The 16,497-nt window shown below is 43.9% G+C and overlaps 1 protein-coding gene across 1 annotated transcript in view; it reads left to right on the plus strand.

The window, feature by feature from the left end:
• LOC147113870 (glutamate receptor ionotropic, delta-2-like) overlaps positions 1-16,497 on the plus strand; it is an 826,198-nt gene that overhangs the window by 503,878 nt on the left and 305,823 nt on the right. Inside the window, exon 6 of the mRNA XM_085995253.1 lies at positions 2,217-2,390. Within this exon, the coding sequence (XP_085851379.1) occupies positions 2,217-2,390 (174 nt within the window). The remainder of the gene's footprint in view (positions 1-2,216; positions 2,391-16,497) is intronic.

Here is a 16,497-nt window from a genome sequence, read left to right on the forward strand (position 1 = left end):
TGCATATTGCCACACACAATCTGTACATTCAGGGAGTGAAAACCCTTCCTACTAGCGAAGTTGAAATGATTGTCTGCGGATGCTCTCAAAGCAATGTGGATGCCATCTGTTGCATTATGGACCTTGGGAAAATCAGTAACCCTGTAAAATTGAATGGTCCTATCACACTGCTGCTTTGGTATGATGCCAAAGTCAATGAATTCCCCATCTTGCAATAAAGTAAATCAGTAGCCTGATGAATACATGCCTGTAGTGTATCCTGGCTGATATTACAGAAATCCCATGTGGCTGCCTGAAATGACCCAATGACATATAAGTTGAATGCAGCCTTCACCTTCCTAGTCACAGCCAGAGCAGTGTAGGCAGATGAGAGTGGCTGCAGGTTCTCATGCAGTAGATAGCAGGACTCCCGTATTGCCTCTTTGGTGGAGTGCATTCTTGTACGACATATCCCGGATTAAAGTTTCATGGGACCTGTGTTAACTGTATATTCTTTGGGGATTTAATAGCTGCTGGGATGCATCCTCCTTAAATATTGTCTCTTGCGCCTTTCCTATATTCTTGGCTGCTATTTCTCCTGCTCCTCCTCTTCCTCCATATTAATGCCAAACAAAGATAGGAAATGGCATATTTTATTCTTGAGAAGCCCTCACTGTGCAGGAAGGGGGAAGGCTGGGATGGGGATCAAATCTTCTGGTGGTCAGACTACCAGAAGCAGTCAGAAGCAACACCAAGGTTGTGCATCCAGAATGTGCAAATAATTGCTTCAAAATGACATTCTCAGCTGCAGAAAGTGCCTGTGAAACTCTTCACAATCTTTAGAGTCAGAAGCGCCTCACTTCTGCCTGTTTCAGCTGATCCTGGCAACAACTGTGCCTCATATCTCTCATTCTAATTTACTCAAGTGCATTATAATCATAGTACCAGAAAATGTAGGGCTGCAGCTGGCTCGGGACTCGATGGGCAGATTGCAGGAAGTGCCGAAAAGCATTTGGGAACTTTGGGGGGGGGGGCATGATTGTGGGGTGAAAGACTGTTGGCAACGGCTTCTGGCCCAATTTGCTGCGAAGTACAAAAAGATGCCCGGACTTCACACTGAAGAATGCCAAAAATGGCATGGAATTTCGGGGCCTATAGCTTTCTTGGTTATTTTATACTGTGACAATTTATTGTACAGTAATAGTTTTTATGTTGTGGCTGTACAAAATGGTAGTAATATAAACATAATTTTAATAGTATTCACTTTAAATAAGTCCCTTTTAACTTATAATGTAAATTGGATCTCCTCGGTTTCAGCCATTTTTTCTCAGATACTTCCAAAGGTAAATTTACACACCAATCTGAGATTCAATAGCTGTAGTTTAGGGTTCCAGCGAAGTAGAACCACATGCACTTTGTTTCCTCCTACCTAGCTGGAACTGAAGTAGCCTTGGCCAGAAGAGAACTGCACACATGCCTGGATACAGTTATGGACAGAACTCTCTCACAACAGTTAAAAATGTAAATATGTAGAAGGTGAGGATGGAGAATTCCCACCCTTGAAACATTTCTGAACATAGAAAAATGACAAACAAAACAACCCCAGCTGATCCATTTCATCTACCCCTGAGGTTTGGTGAAGTTCCCCAGGAATTCCAGTGCCCTAAGCACTTTATAAGCCAGGTTTGACATCGAACTGGATTTACACTACATTCAGTGTCAAACCAAAATGACATGAGTCTGCTCCCTCTAGGGTGTCTCACTCCACTTCTTTCCAGAGTGAGGTTGGTCTGTAACTCGGGATTTACACTGTCAGTTTAATGTTGGTGCAAAATAAAAATTGCATTACACCTACCCTAAGATGCAGTGTAAATGTACTGTAAATGTTATCTGTTTATGCAACAGTTGTACAAATCCGAGGATCAGGATTACTCTGTAGTTAATGATGTAGCGTCATTATCAGATAAGAAATTGTACTTCGTGGATATAATTATGCCAGGTGACTTTACAAAAGAAAAGTGTTTTTTTATAGACTACTGAAAAGCAAAAAATTAGTTTTAGTTTGTTGATACTGATGCAGGTTAGCCTTCTTAACTAATTTTGTGTTCTAGTTATATTTGCTATGGCAAACCTTTGTGTGAGCACTCCAACTAAACAACGTATGGAGTGAATTTAAAAGTGCTGTTGCTTTAACTAACCAGTTATCTAATTTGTCATTTTTTTTGGATTAAACTAAGGAAATAAATGATGCAGATATTCGGGAGCTGGCAAGAAGATTGACTGGCAGGTTAACTGTCATTCGGCAAACTTTCCCACTGTCGGAAAGCAAAAGCCAGTACTGTTTAAGAAGCAGTCATAGATTTTCTTCTGTGATGTGTAATCCTAAAGACCCCTTCACACAGCATATGGAGGTAGGGAATATGGCAATAATAGCTTTTTAATGATTTTGCTCTTTATATACAAATAATTTTATTTCTGTCTGATGTTTTGATGAAAAGATAATTATGCATCTAAGTAGAACTAGTAATTAATGTTGTATAAAAAATCTAATATTTTGAACAATTTTTAAAGCTAACCTGAATGTTTATTGAATACACACGCACACACTATATTTTCAGATGCTGAAAATGACTAACTGATAAGTGGTTTGCTTTTGAAAATGTATAAAGAAAGATTTTGCATTTATATATCATTATTATGTGTAAAGGGCAAACAACTATGGGAGATCACATGGCACATAAGAGTAGAATTGCCATTCAGTTGCATTGGTTGTGCAGGCATAGAGCAGGCACAGGTGGATCAGAAATTGACTGAGTACACTTGGTTTCTTTTGCCAGTGATTTTCCAGCCATTTGAATTTTGTGTGTGGGAATGCTCGTGCACATGTTATGTAATAATCTCATTAAAGCCTCAGAATGGTTGCAAAAATATTTAAATGAATACATAACACAGTTGCACTCTGCCTTTAAATAGGTGTAAGTAAAGCTCCTCAGGGTAGAATTTACGATCAGTGGCACTGATTGTTCAGACTCTGGGTGCAATGGATCAGAAAATTGGATGACATGCACACATCCTTCTGCCCATAATTTTCTCACCAGCTGCATTTATATGCTCTCATACTAGTGTACATTTTATGCCGTAGCCTCATTAAGGCCCTAAATTAATGTGAAAATATTTAGATGAATATCTGGTGCAATTTCCTGGCTAGAATTCTGCTTCTTGTCTTCAAAACCTATCTTGAAATGGTACAAGGCAAACACCATGTGCTACGGAGCTCCAGGAAGCGCCATGACCAGATTGTGTGTAGCTTGCTGACTATAGTGAGAGCGATGCAGGCTGCTGTGTGTTGTTGCCTTGCTCTGGTCCATTGGAAAGGCCGATGGGCTGCTCTTTCAGGCCTATTGTACCAAAAAAGAAACCTATTTTAGAAAAGACAAACCTTAAAAGAAGACAGCATTTGTAAAGAATTTATAAAGAATGGGTTTAAAATTTCATTTCACATAGCCCACTGAGGAAATCATCACCCCTTAGGACTTGTGTCTGAGCATGCTTTAAGAAACCCATAAAACCTGCAGCATAATTAGACCATTTTAACAACAAAGGCCTGGTAATTAACTGCAGTCTGCATGAATACTAGATACATTACATAGCACATTTTTAAAGTTACTTTTATGTGCCAAAACACACTGTGCCAGAAGATAAACTGAAGTTGTGGTCATAATATGCATCATTATTTATCATAAGCACAAAATGGATGCTATTTGTTTACCTTGTAAAATAAGGTATACTTTTTTCTCGTGCTATTACAAATAGGGCTCGAGAGTTATGGGTTTTGATTTGTGCTGCAGTTTTATTTTATTATTTAAATTGTGAGAAACATAATTAAAACCAGAATGAATATGGATGTTTTGGAGATACTAGAGATGATTTTAGTGTCTGCAGCCAAATTTACAAAAATCAGACAACAGTGACTTCAGTTTACATGTTAATTTTATTGTTTATTAAAAAAAATTAGTATTAACTCCATTTATGTTACTGTTGAATGCACAGCTTAATATTTTTCAGTAGAATGGCATATAGGTTGTTATAACTGATAGCTAGAAAATGAAAACAGAAACAATTCTTTCACAAAATAATGTGGATGCTAGAAATCTGAAATATAAACAGAAAATGCTGGAAACAGTCAGCAGGTCAGGCAGCGCCCGTGGAGAGAGAAACAGGAAACAATTCTGCCAGACGACTGGAGATTTGCAAATGTTACACCCTTGTTCAAAAAAGGGTGTAAGGATAAACCCAGCAACTAGTTTAACCTCGGTAGTGGGGAAGCTTTTAGAAATGATAATCTGGGACAAAATTAACAGTCACTTGGACAAGTATGGATTAATTAAGGAAAGTAAGCACGGATCGGTTAAAGGCAAATCATGTTTAACTAACTTGATTGATTTTTTTAATGAGGTAACAGAGAGGATTAATGAGAACAATGCAGTTGAGGTGGTGTATATGGACTTCTAAAAGGTTTTTGATAAAGTGCCACATGATAGGCTTGCCAGCAAAGTTGAAGCCCATGGAATAAAAGGGACAGTGACAGCATGGATACAAAATTGGCTAAGTGACGGGAAACAAAGAGTAGTGGTGAACAGTTGTTTATCGGATTGGAGGAAGGTACACAGCGGGGTTCCCCAGGGGTCGGTACTAGGACCACTGCTTGTCTTGATATATATTAACGACTTGGACTTGATTGTGCAGAGCATAATTTCAAAATTTGCAGATGACACAAAACTTGGAATGATAGCAAACAGTGAGGAGGATAGTGATAGACTTCAAGAGGACATAGACAGGCTGGTAGAATGGGCAGGCACGTGGCAGATGAAATTTAACACAGAAAAGTACGAAGTGATACATTTTGGTAGGAAAAACGAGGAGAGGAAATATAAGCTAAATGGTACAATTCTGCATGAACAGAGAGACCTAGGGCTATATGTGCACAAATTGTTGAAGGTGACAGGGCAGGTTGTGAAAGCGGTTAAAAAAGCATGTGGGATCCTGGGCTTCATAAATAGAGGCACTGGGCTGGATTTTGTCATTGGGGCGAGCTGGGGTTGTGTCATCCGCTTTTCGCGTTATCCACCCAATTCCAAATCAATGTGGGAGATTGATGTGATTTTCACATAATTGGGCAATTGAGTTCCAACGTGTGGGAACCCATGGCCCAATTAGTTTTTTTAGTCTGAAACTCGCCTCCGATGACATCATCATTGCTGCTGCATTTAAGGTCTGCAAGAAGCCTTGCTTGTTCTGCAGACTGCCAACCTTTTGGCCTTTGCAGTGAGAGGGACCTGGAGGCTGAATGAGCAGCGGGAGACCTAAGTCTGCTCCCAGATTTGATGACGTCGCCCTGCAAGCTTTGGTGGAGGGAGCAAGAGTTAGTAAGGAGGTGCTCTTCCCTTCTTCAGGGAGGAAGAAGCCTCCCCAGCAGAGGAAGGCTATGTGGATCCAGGTGGCCCAGGAGGTCAACTTGTTGTTGATGATCCACAGAACCTGGATTCAGCGCAGGAAGAGGTTTCATGACATTCTGCGCACTGGAAAAGTGAGTATGACTTTCCCATCTGTAGGGTTCTCAAAATTCCCGCATTCCCCAAAGTTATGGATAATGGGGCCCTGTATCGACAAGTTATTAAAAACAGGGTACCCAAAATGGCTTCTGTAACCTCGTGACCAAAACCGGCAGGATTTTAAAGCAAGGCCCTGCAAACAGGCAGGCATTTTTTCAAACCTCAAATGAAACTTAAAATGCATGAATCTGTGAAGAGACTTTGTGTAGCCAGACATCTAAATCAAACACAGAATATGCATTCATTTGCCTTGAAACAGATCAGGCTAGAATGGGCCTAAATCAAGGCCATTAGGCTTCTGCATATTTAATCGGTAACAGCTCACAGTAGCCATCAAGGCAGGATGGGACAATTAAGTTTCATAAATGACAAACAACCAGGACATCGAGGCCATTAAACATGGAGACAACCACTCCAGAAGTCGTTAAAGTAAATGGCTGTAATCATTTTAAACGAGCCCGCCAAAAGTTAGACAAAGGACTGACCTGATTTGGCGCGCAGATAAGGGATGAAGAACGGGTATAATTGTAGGCCCATTGGTGGTGATCGCTCTCTTATCTCTTGCTTGTGGCCTTGGCCTGCTGCCTCTCGTTCTCGCGCCCTGGCCTCGTGGCGGGCTCTCTTCTCGCTCCCCGCGCCGCTCAACACCAAGGACACCCATTACACCGGGGCCAAACGCGGGAGGAGAACGGACCCGATTCGAAAGCACACCGGACACACAGGCCACAAACGGGCAGACGAGACGAGACGAAGAATACGGTAAACCGATAAGAGCAGAGAAGGGCAGCGGAAAGACGCGTTGGGGGACAAACGCCTAGTTATAAGCTGGCATTTGAAGAATAAGTTGGCGTTACATGTATGGACAGTAAAACCCCAGAATCATAGCCCAGTCTGAGAATAAACTGGCGTTCGAAGCTTGGGTAGCAAAATCATTTGACGGTAAAGACCACCAACCGACCCCTAACCGCAGCAATACCGTCGACGACCGCCCGAGGAAGAAGAAGACCCATCGCGACTTGACAACGAGATTAGCTGAGGAAAAGGAGGGTGCTTTGCATAAACAACTTCAGTACCGCGCCCTGTGACCACGTGGCGACGGGATACCCCAAAGGACAGAAATAGCAGGCCTCAAAACCCCACCAGTTAAAGCAACAGGTTTCGGATTGGTGAGCATGAATTCCTGGCCCCTCATAGCTTAATCTAGTTAGGTATAGCGGGTGGGATAAGGATAAGGGGATTTTTAGTGTATTTGTTTCCCTCGATGTGCCGTGTGTTCCCCATTCCCATATAAGTGTAATTGTTTATGCCTGTATTCATACCAGTAATTCTCATAAGATTGAGGTTTATTCTGTTTTTTAATAAAATTTTGGTTTGCTTGCACCAAACCACTTGTCTACTCGATTTTCTGTATTGCCGCCTGTACCTAAGTCTGGTGTCTAGAACCCAGGGGTGTGGGAGCGATTCGAACCGCTCAAAGACAGTCAGAGGTGAAGCTGACTGGGCACACGCCACCCCCTACGCAACACCCTCAATCTGATCCCCATTGCCTCTCCTCACCAGCACTCAACTTTAGCAACCTCTTCCTCCACATCCCACTTGACACTGATATCCCTTCACCCTTATCCATTCCCTCTCTATGGTCACATTCACCTAACTATTTGACTATGCAGCTATCACACTCCCTATCACTGTGATGCTATGAAAACAACTTACAAAACACAGGGAGGGCCCTTGGTCTTGCCAACTGACTCCATCTTTGTCTCCTTCTAACCATCAATGATATGGATTCTCTACACTCACTCCTTCATTCTCACTCAAACTCCACTTGTCTCCCTCATTGCAGGAAAAGAGAGCTCACAATAAGAGGGGAAGTGCGAGTACAGGAGGTGGGCCACCCTCAGTAGCCCACCTCACCCCTTGGGAGGAGGCAGTCCTGGAGATCGTGGGACTCGAGGATGGACAGACGGGTGCATCAGAGAAAGCTGGTGACAGAATAGTTTTTCATCTCTCTCATTGACATTGCATGATAATGATTCTGAAGCTCTAACAGATGGACTTATGATCATCGCAATATGCAATGTGCGTGAAACCTTGGCCTCACATCTCTGACTCTTTCCTTTACTCCCCCACAGGACTATCGCAGGCACCCATCCCCACTATCCAGGAGGAACAGCCTGAGCCTCCAGACTCCTCAGAGGAAGCTGCAACCTCTGAGGGTGCAGCGTCAGCAGAATTCAGCCAACCCAGCACCAGCGCAGACACTCACACCTCAGTGGGACCATCGCAAGATAGAGTAGTGTTGTCACCTGGTGTATCACAGCTCACAAGTGAGCATCAGCAGATTGTGGAGACAGGAACAGCAGTGGAGAGTCCTAGTCGGAGGGCACAGGACTCTCCCAGCTCGGCTCAGCTGCGTGCCGCCCCTCTGCCTCTGGGTCCATCCAGAAGAACAGCGGTGCTGGAACTCCAGGAACAGGTGCAGGAGTCTATGGCAGGTTTTGTCTCCAGGGTCGCTGCGAGTGTGGAGCGAATGAAGGAGTCCATCGCGAACATGAGCAGAGCCTTTGTGGAGTCATTGGCGCATGAACGCAGCACCACGGAAAGGATGGCAACCTCCGGGGAAATTATGGCTACAGTAGACGAGAGGATGGCTACGGCCATGGAGGAGCTAAGTCGCCAGAGTGTAGAAAACATGGTGAGTGTTCAGAATAGACTGACATCTCTGGAGGAGTGATGGTCATCTATTGAAGAGAGAAACCAGACCTTCATGGAAGTCCTTCTGAGTAAAACTGCCAGTGCGGATACGGGTCCCCATGGCCCCCTGATGTGCAGCAAGGTGCTCTCAAGCCACTTGCAAGCGCTGATGTGGACCTGATCCATGAGAGGGATGTTGGTGGCAGAGAACAAGGAAGTGAGGGCTCCTCTCCAAGCGCTCACACGACCATGCCACTGCCAAGTCCTCAGTCAGAGCCCCACCAGACTCCCCACCCAACTGAGATTGGCGTCTCAACCCTGCACAGCCGCAGGAGTAGCAGGCTGTTGCCGAGCACTCACAGGTTCACAAGCCCAGAGGACGCCCGCCAAAGGTGCTGAGACAGGAGCAGCGAGAAAGTGAGCAAGGGGCCTGCACATCTGCTGAAGCCACAGGGGAAGCACCACGTAGGAGCACGTGTAAGAGAAAGATACTGCACAAATAGTCACGTGTTATGTTCATAAATAAATAGACGTTTTCATTATGAACAGCTAGCTTGAGCTAGTCATTTATTCAGCCATGTGGACTAGTGTACAGGCATCCATCTTGACTACTGCCTTGTGGGTAGCCCCTTACTAAACATACAGCTCCACCTAGTGTACCATTCTAGAATGACATGTTACTGATCATTACATCCCCCTTCCTTAGAGGTTAAACAAAATCAATATCAATCAATCATAACGACATAAACATCTTCACAACAGTCAACACATTTTCAAAGCTTTACTTTATGAACTCTAAGCTTTTCTTTCTTTTATTATAGTTTTCTTTGTGCTCAAAGATTAAGTCTATCAGGCTTTTTTACTTCACGTGTGGACCTTCTCAGCACAGCTAAGTCTGATGTGTTTTCATGCGAGCCTGTATGTGTGTTTGTGTTAGATTGTTCTGGTGGGGCGTCACAAGATTCAGTTGCGGCATTGTCATCGATTTGCTCTTGGACAGTTTCTTGTGTTTTCAGGAGGGAATGGCTGTTCCTCCTGAGAATCTGTCCTTCCTCAGTTCTAACGGTGTATGACCTTGGTCCTACTTCCTCAAGAACTGTAACTTTCCTGTTCCATGCATTTGGATCCTCAATCCTGACATCATCCCTTGTCAATGGTTTCAGAGTTTTGGATGACTTGTCATAGTGTGATTTCTGTTTCAGCTTTAACAGTTGAAGCCTCTGTCTTAGTTCCTTACTCTACTTTTCTTTTGCACAGCAGGGTAGTGTGGTGCGTAACTTGTGACCCATTAGGAGTTCAGCAGGTGAGGAACCACAGTCTAAAGAAGAGGCTCGGTAGCTCAGCAGGGCGAGATAAGGATCAGACTTGCTTTCTGTTACTTTCTTCAGTAGCTGTTTGAGAACTTGAACACCTTTCTCTGCCTTACCATTCGACTGAGCATACAGAGGACTGGATGTGATGTGTTGAAAGTCATAATGTGCTGCAAACTGTTGCCACTCCTTACAGTTGAAGCACGGACCATTGTCGCTAACGGCAATCCTGGGAATTCCATGTCTGCCGAAGATGGATTTAACATGCATTATGACACTGCTTGCTGATGTGCTTGAGAGCAGCGCCATCTCAGGATAGTTAGAATAGTAGTCAATCACTATTAGATAGACTTTACCATTCAAATGAAAGAGGTCCATACCAACCTTTTGCCATGGTGCTGTTGGTAAGTCAGCTACTATCATTGGTTCCTTTGCTTGTTTGCTTTGGTGTTTCTGACATGTCTCACATTTGCCTATCATGTTCTCAATGTCCTTATTTATGCCAGGCCAATAAACCGTGTCTCTTGCTCTCCTTTTGCATTTTTCAATTCCGAGGTGTCCCTCATGAATCCTTTTGAGCATGTCTTGACGTAGAGCCTGTGGAATGACTATTCTGTTCTGTTTTAGTAATGGTCCACTTGCAACACTCAACTCTGACCTGATGTGATAGTACTTTGGACAGGAATCTTTTGGCCAACCATGATGAATGTTCTCTATTACTGTTTGTAACACTGTACCTTTTACTGTTTCTTCTGCTATTTGCTTTGATTTTGTGTCTGACACGGGCAGTGCAGCAGTGACCATACTCACATGAACATCCACGTCTTCCTCAGTAGAGCTCACATGACTCATTGTGGGTGTTCGGGATAGTGCATCTGCTAACACTATGTGTTTGCCTGGTGTGTAGATCAGTTCAAAGTCATATCTTTGCAGCTTCATCATGAGTCGTTGAATCCTTGGAGACATCTCATTCAGATTTTTTTTGATGATCGCAACCAGTGGGCAGTGGCCTGTCTCAACTGTGAAGGTGGGAAGGCCATATATGTAGCCATGGAACTTTTCTAGTCCAACTACCAAGCCTAGACATTCCTTTTCAATCTGGGTGTATCGACATTCAGAGTCAGTCATAGACCTGGAGGCATAGGCAACAGGCTTCCAATCTTCATCCTCTGCTTGTAGCAAGCCCGCGCCTAGGCCATCTTTTGATGCATCTGTTGACACTTTGATTCTCTTTGTTGGGTCAAAGAAGGTGAGTACAGGTGTGGTTGTCAGCACTGTTTTGAGGTTCATCCACTCTTGTTCATGTCTTTCTGTCCATGCGAACTCATTTGTTTTATGTAGCAGGGCTCGCAGACAGGCTGTCTTGGCTGACAAGTTAGGAATGAACTTTCCAATGAAGTTTATCATCCCCATGATGCGTAGCACTCCTTTTTTGTCAGTGGGTCGGTGCATTTTGAGTATGGCGTTTACTTTTTCCATATCTGGCTCTATTCCTTTACCAGATAGATTATCTCCTAGGAAAGTGACTTCCTGGACGCCAAACTGACACTTGGCTTTGTTGAGCTTCAGTCCATTCCGGCGTATGCTCTGTAGCACTTTAGTCAGTCTCTCATTGTGTTCTTTCAGTGTGGAGCCCCAGATGATGATGTCATCAACATAGACCCGAACTCCTTGCAGACCTTCAATTATGTGTTCCATCGCTCTATGAAAGATTTCAGATGCAGATATTATCCCGAAAGGCTTTCTGAGGAAACAATACCTGCCAAATGGTGTGTTGAAGGTACAGTATTTGGTGCTCTCTTCATCCAGTTTTAGTTGCCAAAATCCTTGTGAGGCATCGAGTTTTGTGAAGTATCTGGCACCTGACATTTCACTGGTGATTTCTTCTCGCTTGGTAATCTGGTAGTGTTCACGTTTTATGTTTGCATTTAAGTCCTTTGGATCCATGCATACTCTTAGATCATTGTTCTTTTTCTTTACACATACCATGGAGTTAACCCAGTCTGTTGGCTCTTTGACTTTCCTGATGACTCCTAGTGTGGTCATTCTGTCCAGTTCTTTCTTGAGCTGGTCACGCAGGGGTGCTGTAACTGTCCGTGGAGCATGTACCACCTTTAGCTGGATCTTGTAAGTGAATGGTAGAACTCCAAATCCTTTGAACACATCCTGGAAATTACTCACTACAGAATCCACTGTGTCATCTGGTTTGCTTATGGGACAGTTTATACGGTAGATTCTCTTGACCAGTTCTAAGTCCTCACAAGCTTTGTCACCTAATAGTGAATCAAGTCCTTCAGCCACAACAGAAAACATGAGATGATGCACTTTGTCTTTGACTGTCACTTTAAGTCTGCATACACCTAAGCTATTTATTTTCTGTCCATTATAGTTCTTCAGTAGTACTGACTTTTTCTGTATTTTGGGCTTTTCTTTCATATTTTTAATGTCCCTCATACTGATTAAGTTTGCTTTTGCCCCAGTGTCTAGTTTCAATGTAACTAATGCTCCATTTACCTGCAGTGGCATCATCCATTTGTCCTCTTTTACTGCATTAACTTTATGTTCAGCATTGTCCATTCCTGAGCGCTGCACATTTTCTGTATCCTTTTCTATATTGTCACATGACACCATTCCTACAAAAAGTGTCTCACTTAAATCAGTGTCCTCAATCACATTGACTTGTTACCCTTTCTTTGTTTTTACTTTTGAAAAGCATTGTTTGGCAAAGTGATTCTTTCCATTACATTTTGTGCACTTTTTTCCAAACGCTGGGCATTGTCTTGACTGGTGCTGGTAACCACAGCGTTTACAATTGAAAATTCCATCCTTCGATTGCTTTGCATTTCTGTTCTGCCCCTGTTTCTTCCCCTTGTAGGACACAGCACCGACAGCAGTACAGTCACTCATTACAGTCGCATTATTATTAATTTCACTGAAAGTCTTTGCGTGCTGTTGAGCTAGCTCACTGGCATGGCATATTTTCACAGCATCCTCCAATGATAGTTAGGTTTCTCTCAACAAATGTTCCCTGACTTTTTTATCATGAATACCAAACACAATCTGGTCACGAATCATGGATGATTTCAGTTCAGAGAAATTACATGTCTGTGCTTTCAGTTTCAGATTGGTCACAAAGCTATCAAAAGTCTCATTTTGCTGCTGTGTCCGTGAACGGAACACGTACCTCTCATAGGTCTCGTTCTTTTTGGGAGAACAATGTGTATCAAACTTCTTTAGCACATCGTCAATTTTTTCTCTGTCCTCCTCTTGATCAAATACAAATGTATTAAATACCTCTATCGCCTGCAGGCCTGCAACCATGAGCAGTAACGCTATTTTCCTTGCGTCTGGCATCGTACCGAACCCGATGGCAGCAATGTAGGGTTCGAATTGTTGTTTGAAAGTCCGCCAATTGCAGTCGACATTCCCCGTGAGTTTCAAACCCTCCGGTGGCTTCAAATTCTCCATGTCGCGTTTCACAATATTCAGCAGATATTACCAATCCTGGTACCATGTTATGTTCATAAATAAATAGACGTTTTCATTATGAACAGCTAGCTTGAGCTAGTCATTTACTCAGCCATGTGGACTAGTGTACAGGCATCCATCTTGACTACTGCCTTGTGGGTAGCCCCTTACTAAACATACAACTCCACCTAGTGTACCATTCTAGAATGACATGTTACTGATCATTACAACAAGGGTAGTCACTTGGGTGAAATGTTGTGTTTATTTTTAAAATGCCATCAGTTGGTTATTGTAAATAAAAATTCTGATGGCAACTGTTGCAGTTGTGGCGTGTGTCATTTTGCGAATTGGAGTTCCACACTGAGGGCTTAGGATTACTTGCAATTATCAGTATGGTGGTCAGAGTGCTAGGAATCCGCTGGTTCTTGGCCATTGTCGATGCTCTGGTAAGAAGCTGCGAGGCAAAAGTGTTTGTTTGGCTAGGCTAAGCAAATCTGGCCAAGATGAATGCGTTCCTTGCATCCCGGGCAGCAGTGTTCTCGCGTACCGCTGCCGCTGGTTGATGGGCCTCTGCAAGATGTTCGTTTTCTCTCTCCTCCTCCTTCTCCTCCTCCTCCTCCTCCTCCTCCCCACCTGAGGTGGTTATGTGAGGAGCCACTTGGTCCTTAGGAATCTGCAAGCCACGACGTTGTGCCATGTTGTGAAATGCAGAGCAAACCACAACAATTCTGGAGACCCTGGCTGCTGAGTACTGCAGGGCTCCACCTGATCTATCCAGGCATCTGAAGCACATCATCAGCATGCTGATGGTTTGCTCATTTATGGATCTGGTGGAAATGTGGCTGTAGTTGTAGCTCTCCTCAGCTTCGTTGGATGGGCCCCCTCAATGGCATCATTAGCCACGTCTTCAGGGGATAGCCCTTGTCTCCAAGTAGCCATCCATTAAGTTAGTCTGGCGGACTGAAGAGCGGAGGCACACTAGACTGGCGTAGGATGACGTTGTCATGGCAACTGCCAGGGTACTTGGCACAAACATGCAAAATTTCCTTCTTGTGGTCACACACCAGCTGCACGTTGAGGGAGTGGAAGCCCTTGCGGTTGAAAAAAAAATGGATTACGATGGGGTGCCTTAAGGGCCACATGTGTGCAGTCAGCAACGCCCTGCACCCTTGGAAAGCCTGCCAGATTAGCTAATCCAACCGCACGCGCCATGACACTTGCTTGGTCCTTGGAGAAATGGATGTGATTGTGCGCGATGGCAAAGAGAGCATCGGTTACCTTCGTGATGCAAGTATGTGCGGCCGCCTGCGAGATGCCACTGATGTCTGCTGCTGATCCCTGGAATGAGCCTGAAGCAAAAAAGTTCAGTGCTGTGGTGACTTTGACGACCACTGGTAAGGGGTGTCCACCTGCTCCTCTGGGCTCCAGGTCTTGCTGCACCGTTGCACAGATGTCACCCACTACCTCTCGCGAAAGTCGGAGCCTGCGCCTTTGGCACTGCTGCTCACTCATGTTGAGGTAGCTGATCCTCTGTCTGTAGACCCTGTTTGGGGGTTATCTCTGTTTGGGGGTTATCTCCTACGCCAACAGGCTTCCATGGGCTGGCGCTTTCTGGCCTGTGCAGCTTCAGGTGGGTGAGCAGCAGCTTGGCGCTCCTGTTGTTGCCGCTGCTGTTGTTCATGGTTCTGCTGCTGCCACGGCTGGTCTTCATCTGAATCTGTTGTCCAGGAGGAAAGGAAATAAATGGTTCACATGTTTCTGGTAGATGCCTCAGTTGAGGAAGCGCTCAGTCAAGGTGGCGAGAGGGGTTTCCCAGGAGGACACACTGGAGATGGGTGTCAGGCTCCAAACTTCCACAGCTGTGGTTATGCCTTCTAAAAGTTCCCCCAGACCTGAGACAACAAAGTCCTGCCACCTGCAAATGATGGCTGATCAAAAATCCTCTTTAATGGTTGACCTGCAGCTGATAGTCAGTAATCCAACAGTGCTCCCGCCAGGTTTCACCGTCGTGTTTCAGAGGAGACGTGAATCACCTGGGAAACGTGTTAAAATCGGAAAGGCCTCTCAAAATGGGATTATAGAGGCAATTTAGTGGTTGTTAAGGGCCTTAAGGGCCTATCCCGCCTCTTGGAGGCGGGACGGAGACGGGATCAGAAACCACGCATTTGGGAAAATTGCATGGAGGCGGGGTCGGGACCGCCTGCCACTTTTTGCAATTTTAACACCCCACACACCTCCATTCCCACCTCCTCGGGCTGGCAAATTCCAGCCCACAGAGTACAAAAGAAAGGAAGTTATGATGGACCATTATAAAACACTGGTTCGGCCTCAGCTGGAGTATTGGCCGGAATTTTCCTTACCTTGGCACATCCGGTGCAGGCGATGTCTGTGTCGGATCCCGACCACACTGCTGGCTCCATCCCACTGTAGAAAATGAACTTACTTTAATGGGGCCTATTAAGCCCGCCCAGTGCGTTACCCGGCCCAATTAGATGGAGCGGGTCTAGTGACATCATTCATGACATGTTTTAAGCCAGGATCCTTAATGGGACCCCGGCCACATTAAATTTAAAGTTTAATCTAACATAGTGGGTGTTGAATCTTTACTGTACAATAATATAATAAAAGTTATATATGAGTGACAAAGAAATATTTTTAAATAAAATTATCATTAATTAGTATGCCTCCATCTACAAATACAATCAAGAACATAATTTAAAAAGTGCTTCAGTTAGGAAGTTATTGGTACTTTTGTCTCATATCTATAGACTATTGTTGCAGTAACTAGTACAAATAAAAGATGTGTGTGTATAGGTAATACATAAAATTAAGCTGTTTTTAAATGTAATTGTAAAGGGGTGGATTTACAATCTTATGTATTCACCGGAAGAGCTGCAGAAACCCTGACAAACAGTGTAAGTGGTGCTTACAATGTGTTTCTGGGATTTCTGCAGCTCTTCTGTTGAAATTAACAATGGACAACTGAGAGAACCTCCACAGAAATTCACCCTAAAGTTTCAGACTGAAAAGTAAATTATTCATATTCAGGGACTGAAAGCAAATTGAACCAGAGGAATGAGTGATGAGAATGAAATTGTAATGGTTGATGACTGGATTTAATGTATAACTGGACAATCACAGTATACTTTCAGAAAAACCTGACCAGAAACAGCACAAACATTTATTTAAATGGTATATGTCATTTTTTATAGTGCAGATCAATTCACTGCAATTACTGTTCAGTTGGAAACAAATAAACATAGAAGATAGGAGCAGGAGTAGGCCATTCGGCCCCTCGAGCCTGCTCCGCCATTCAATGCGATCATGGCTGATCATCCAAATTCAGTACCCGGTCCCTGCTTTCTCCCCATACCGCTTGATCCCTTTAGCCTTAAGAAATACATCCAACTCCTTCTTGAATATATTTAATGAAT

The sequence above is a fragment of the Somniosus microcephalus genome, chromosome 8 (genome assembly GCF_052327205.1).
Source record: "Somniosus microcephalus isolate GS21.2 chromosome 8, FLI_Smic_1.0, whole genome shotgun sequence".
NCBI lineage: Eukaryota > Metazoa > Chordata > Chondrichthyes > Squaliformes > Somniosidae > Somniosus > Somniosus microcephalus.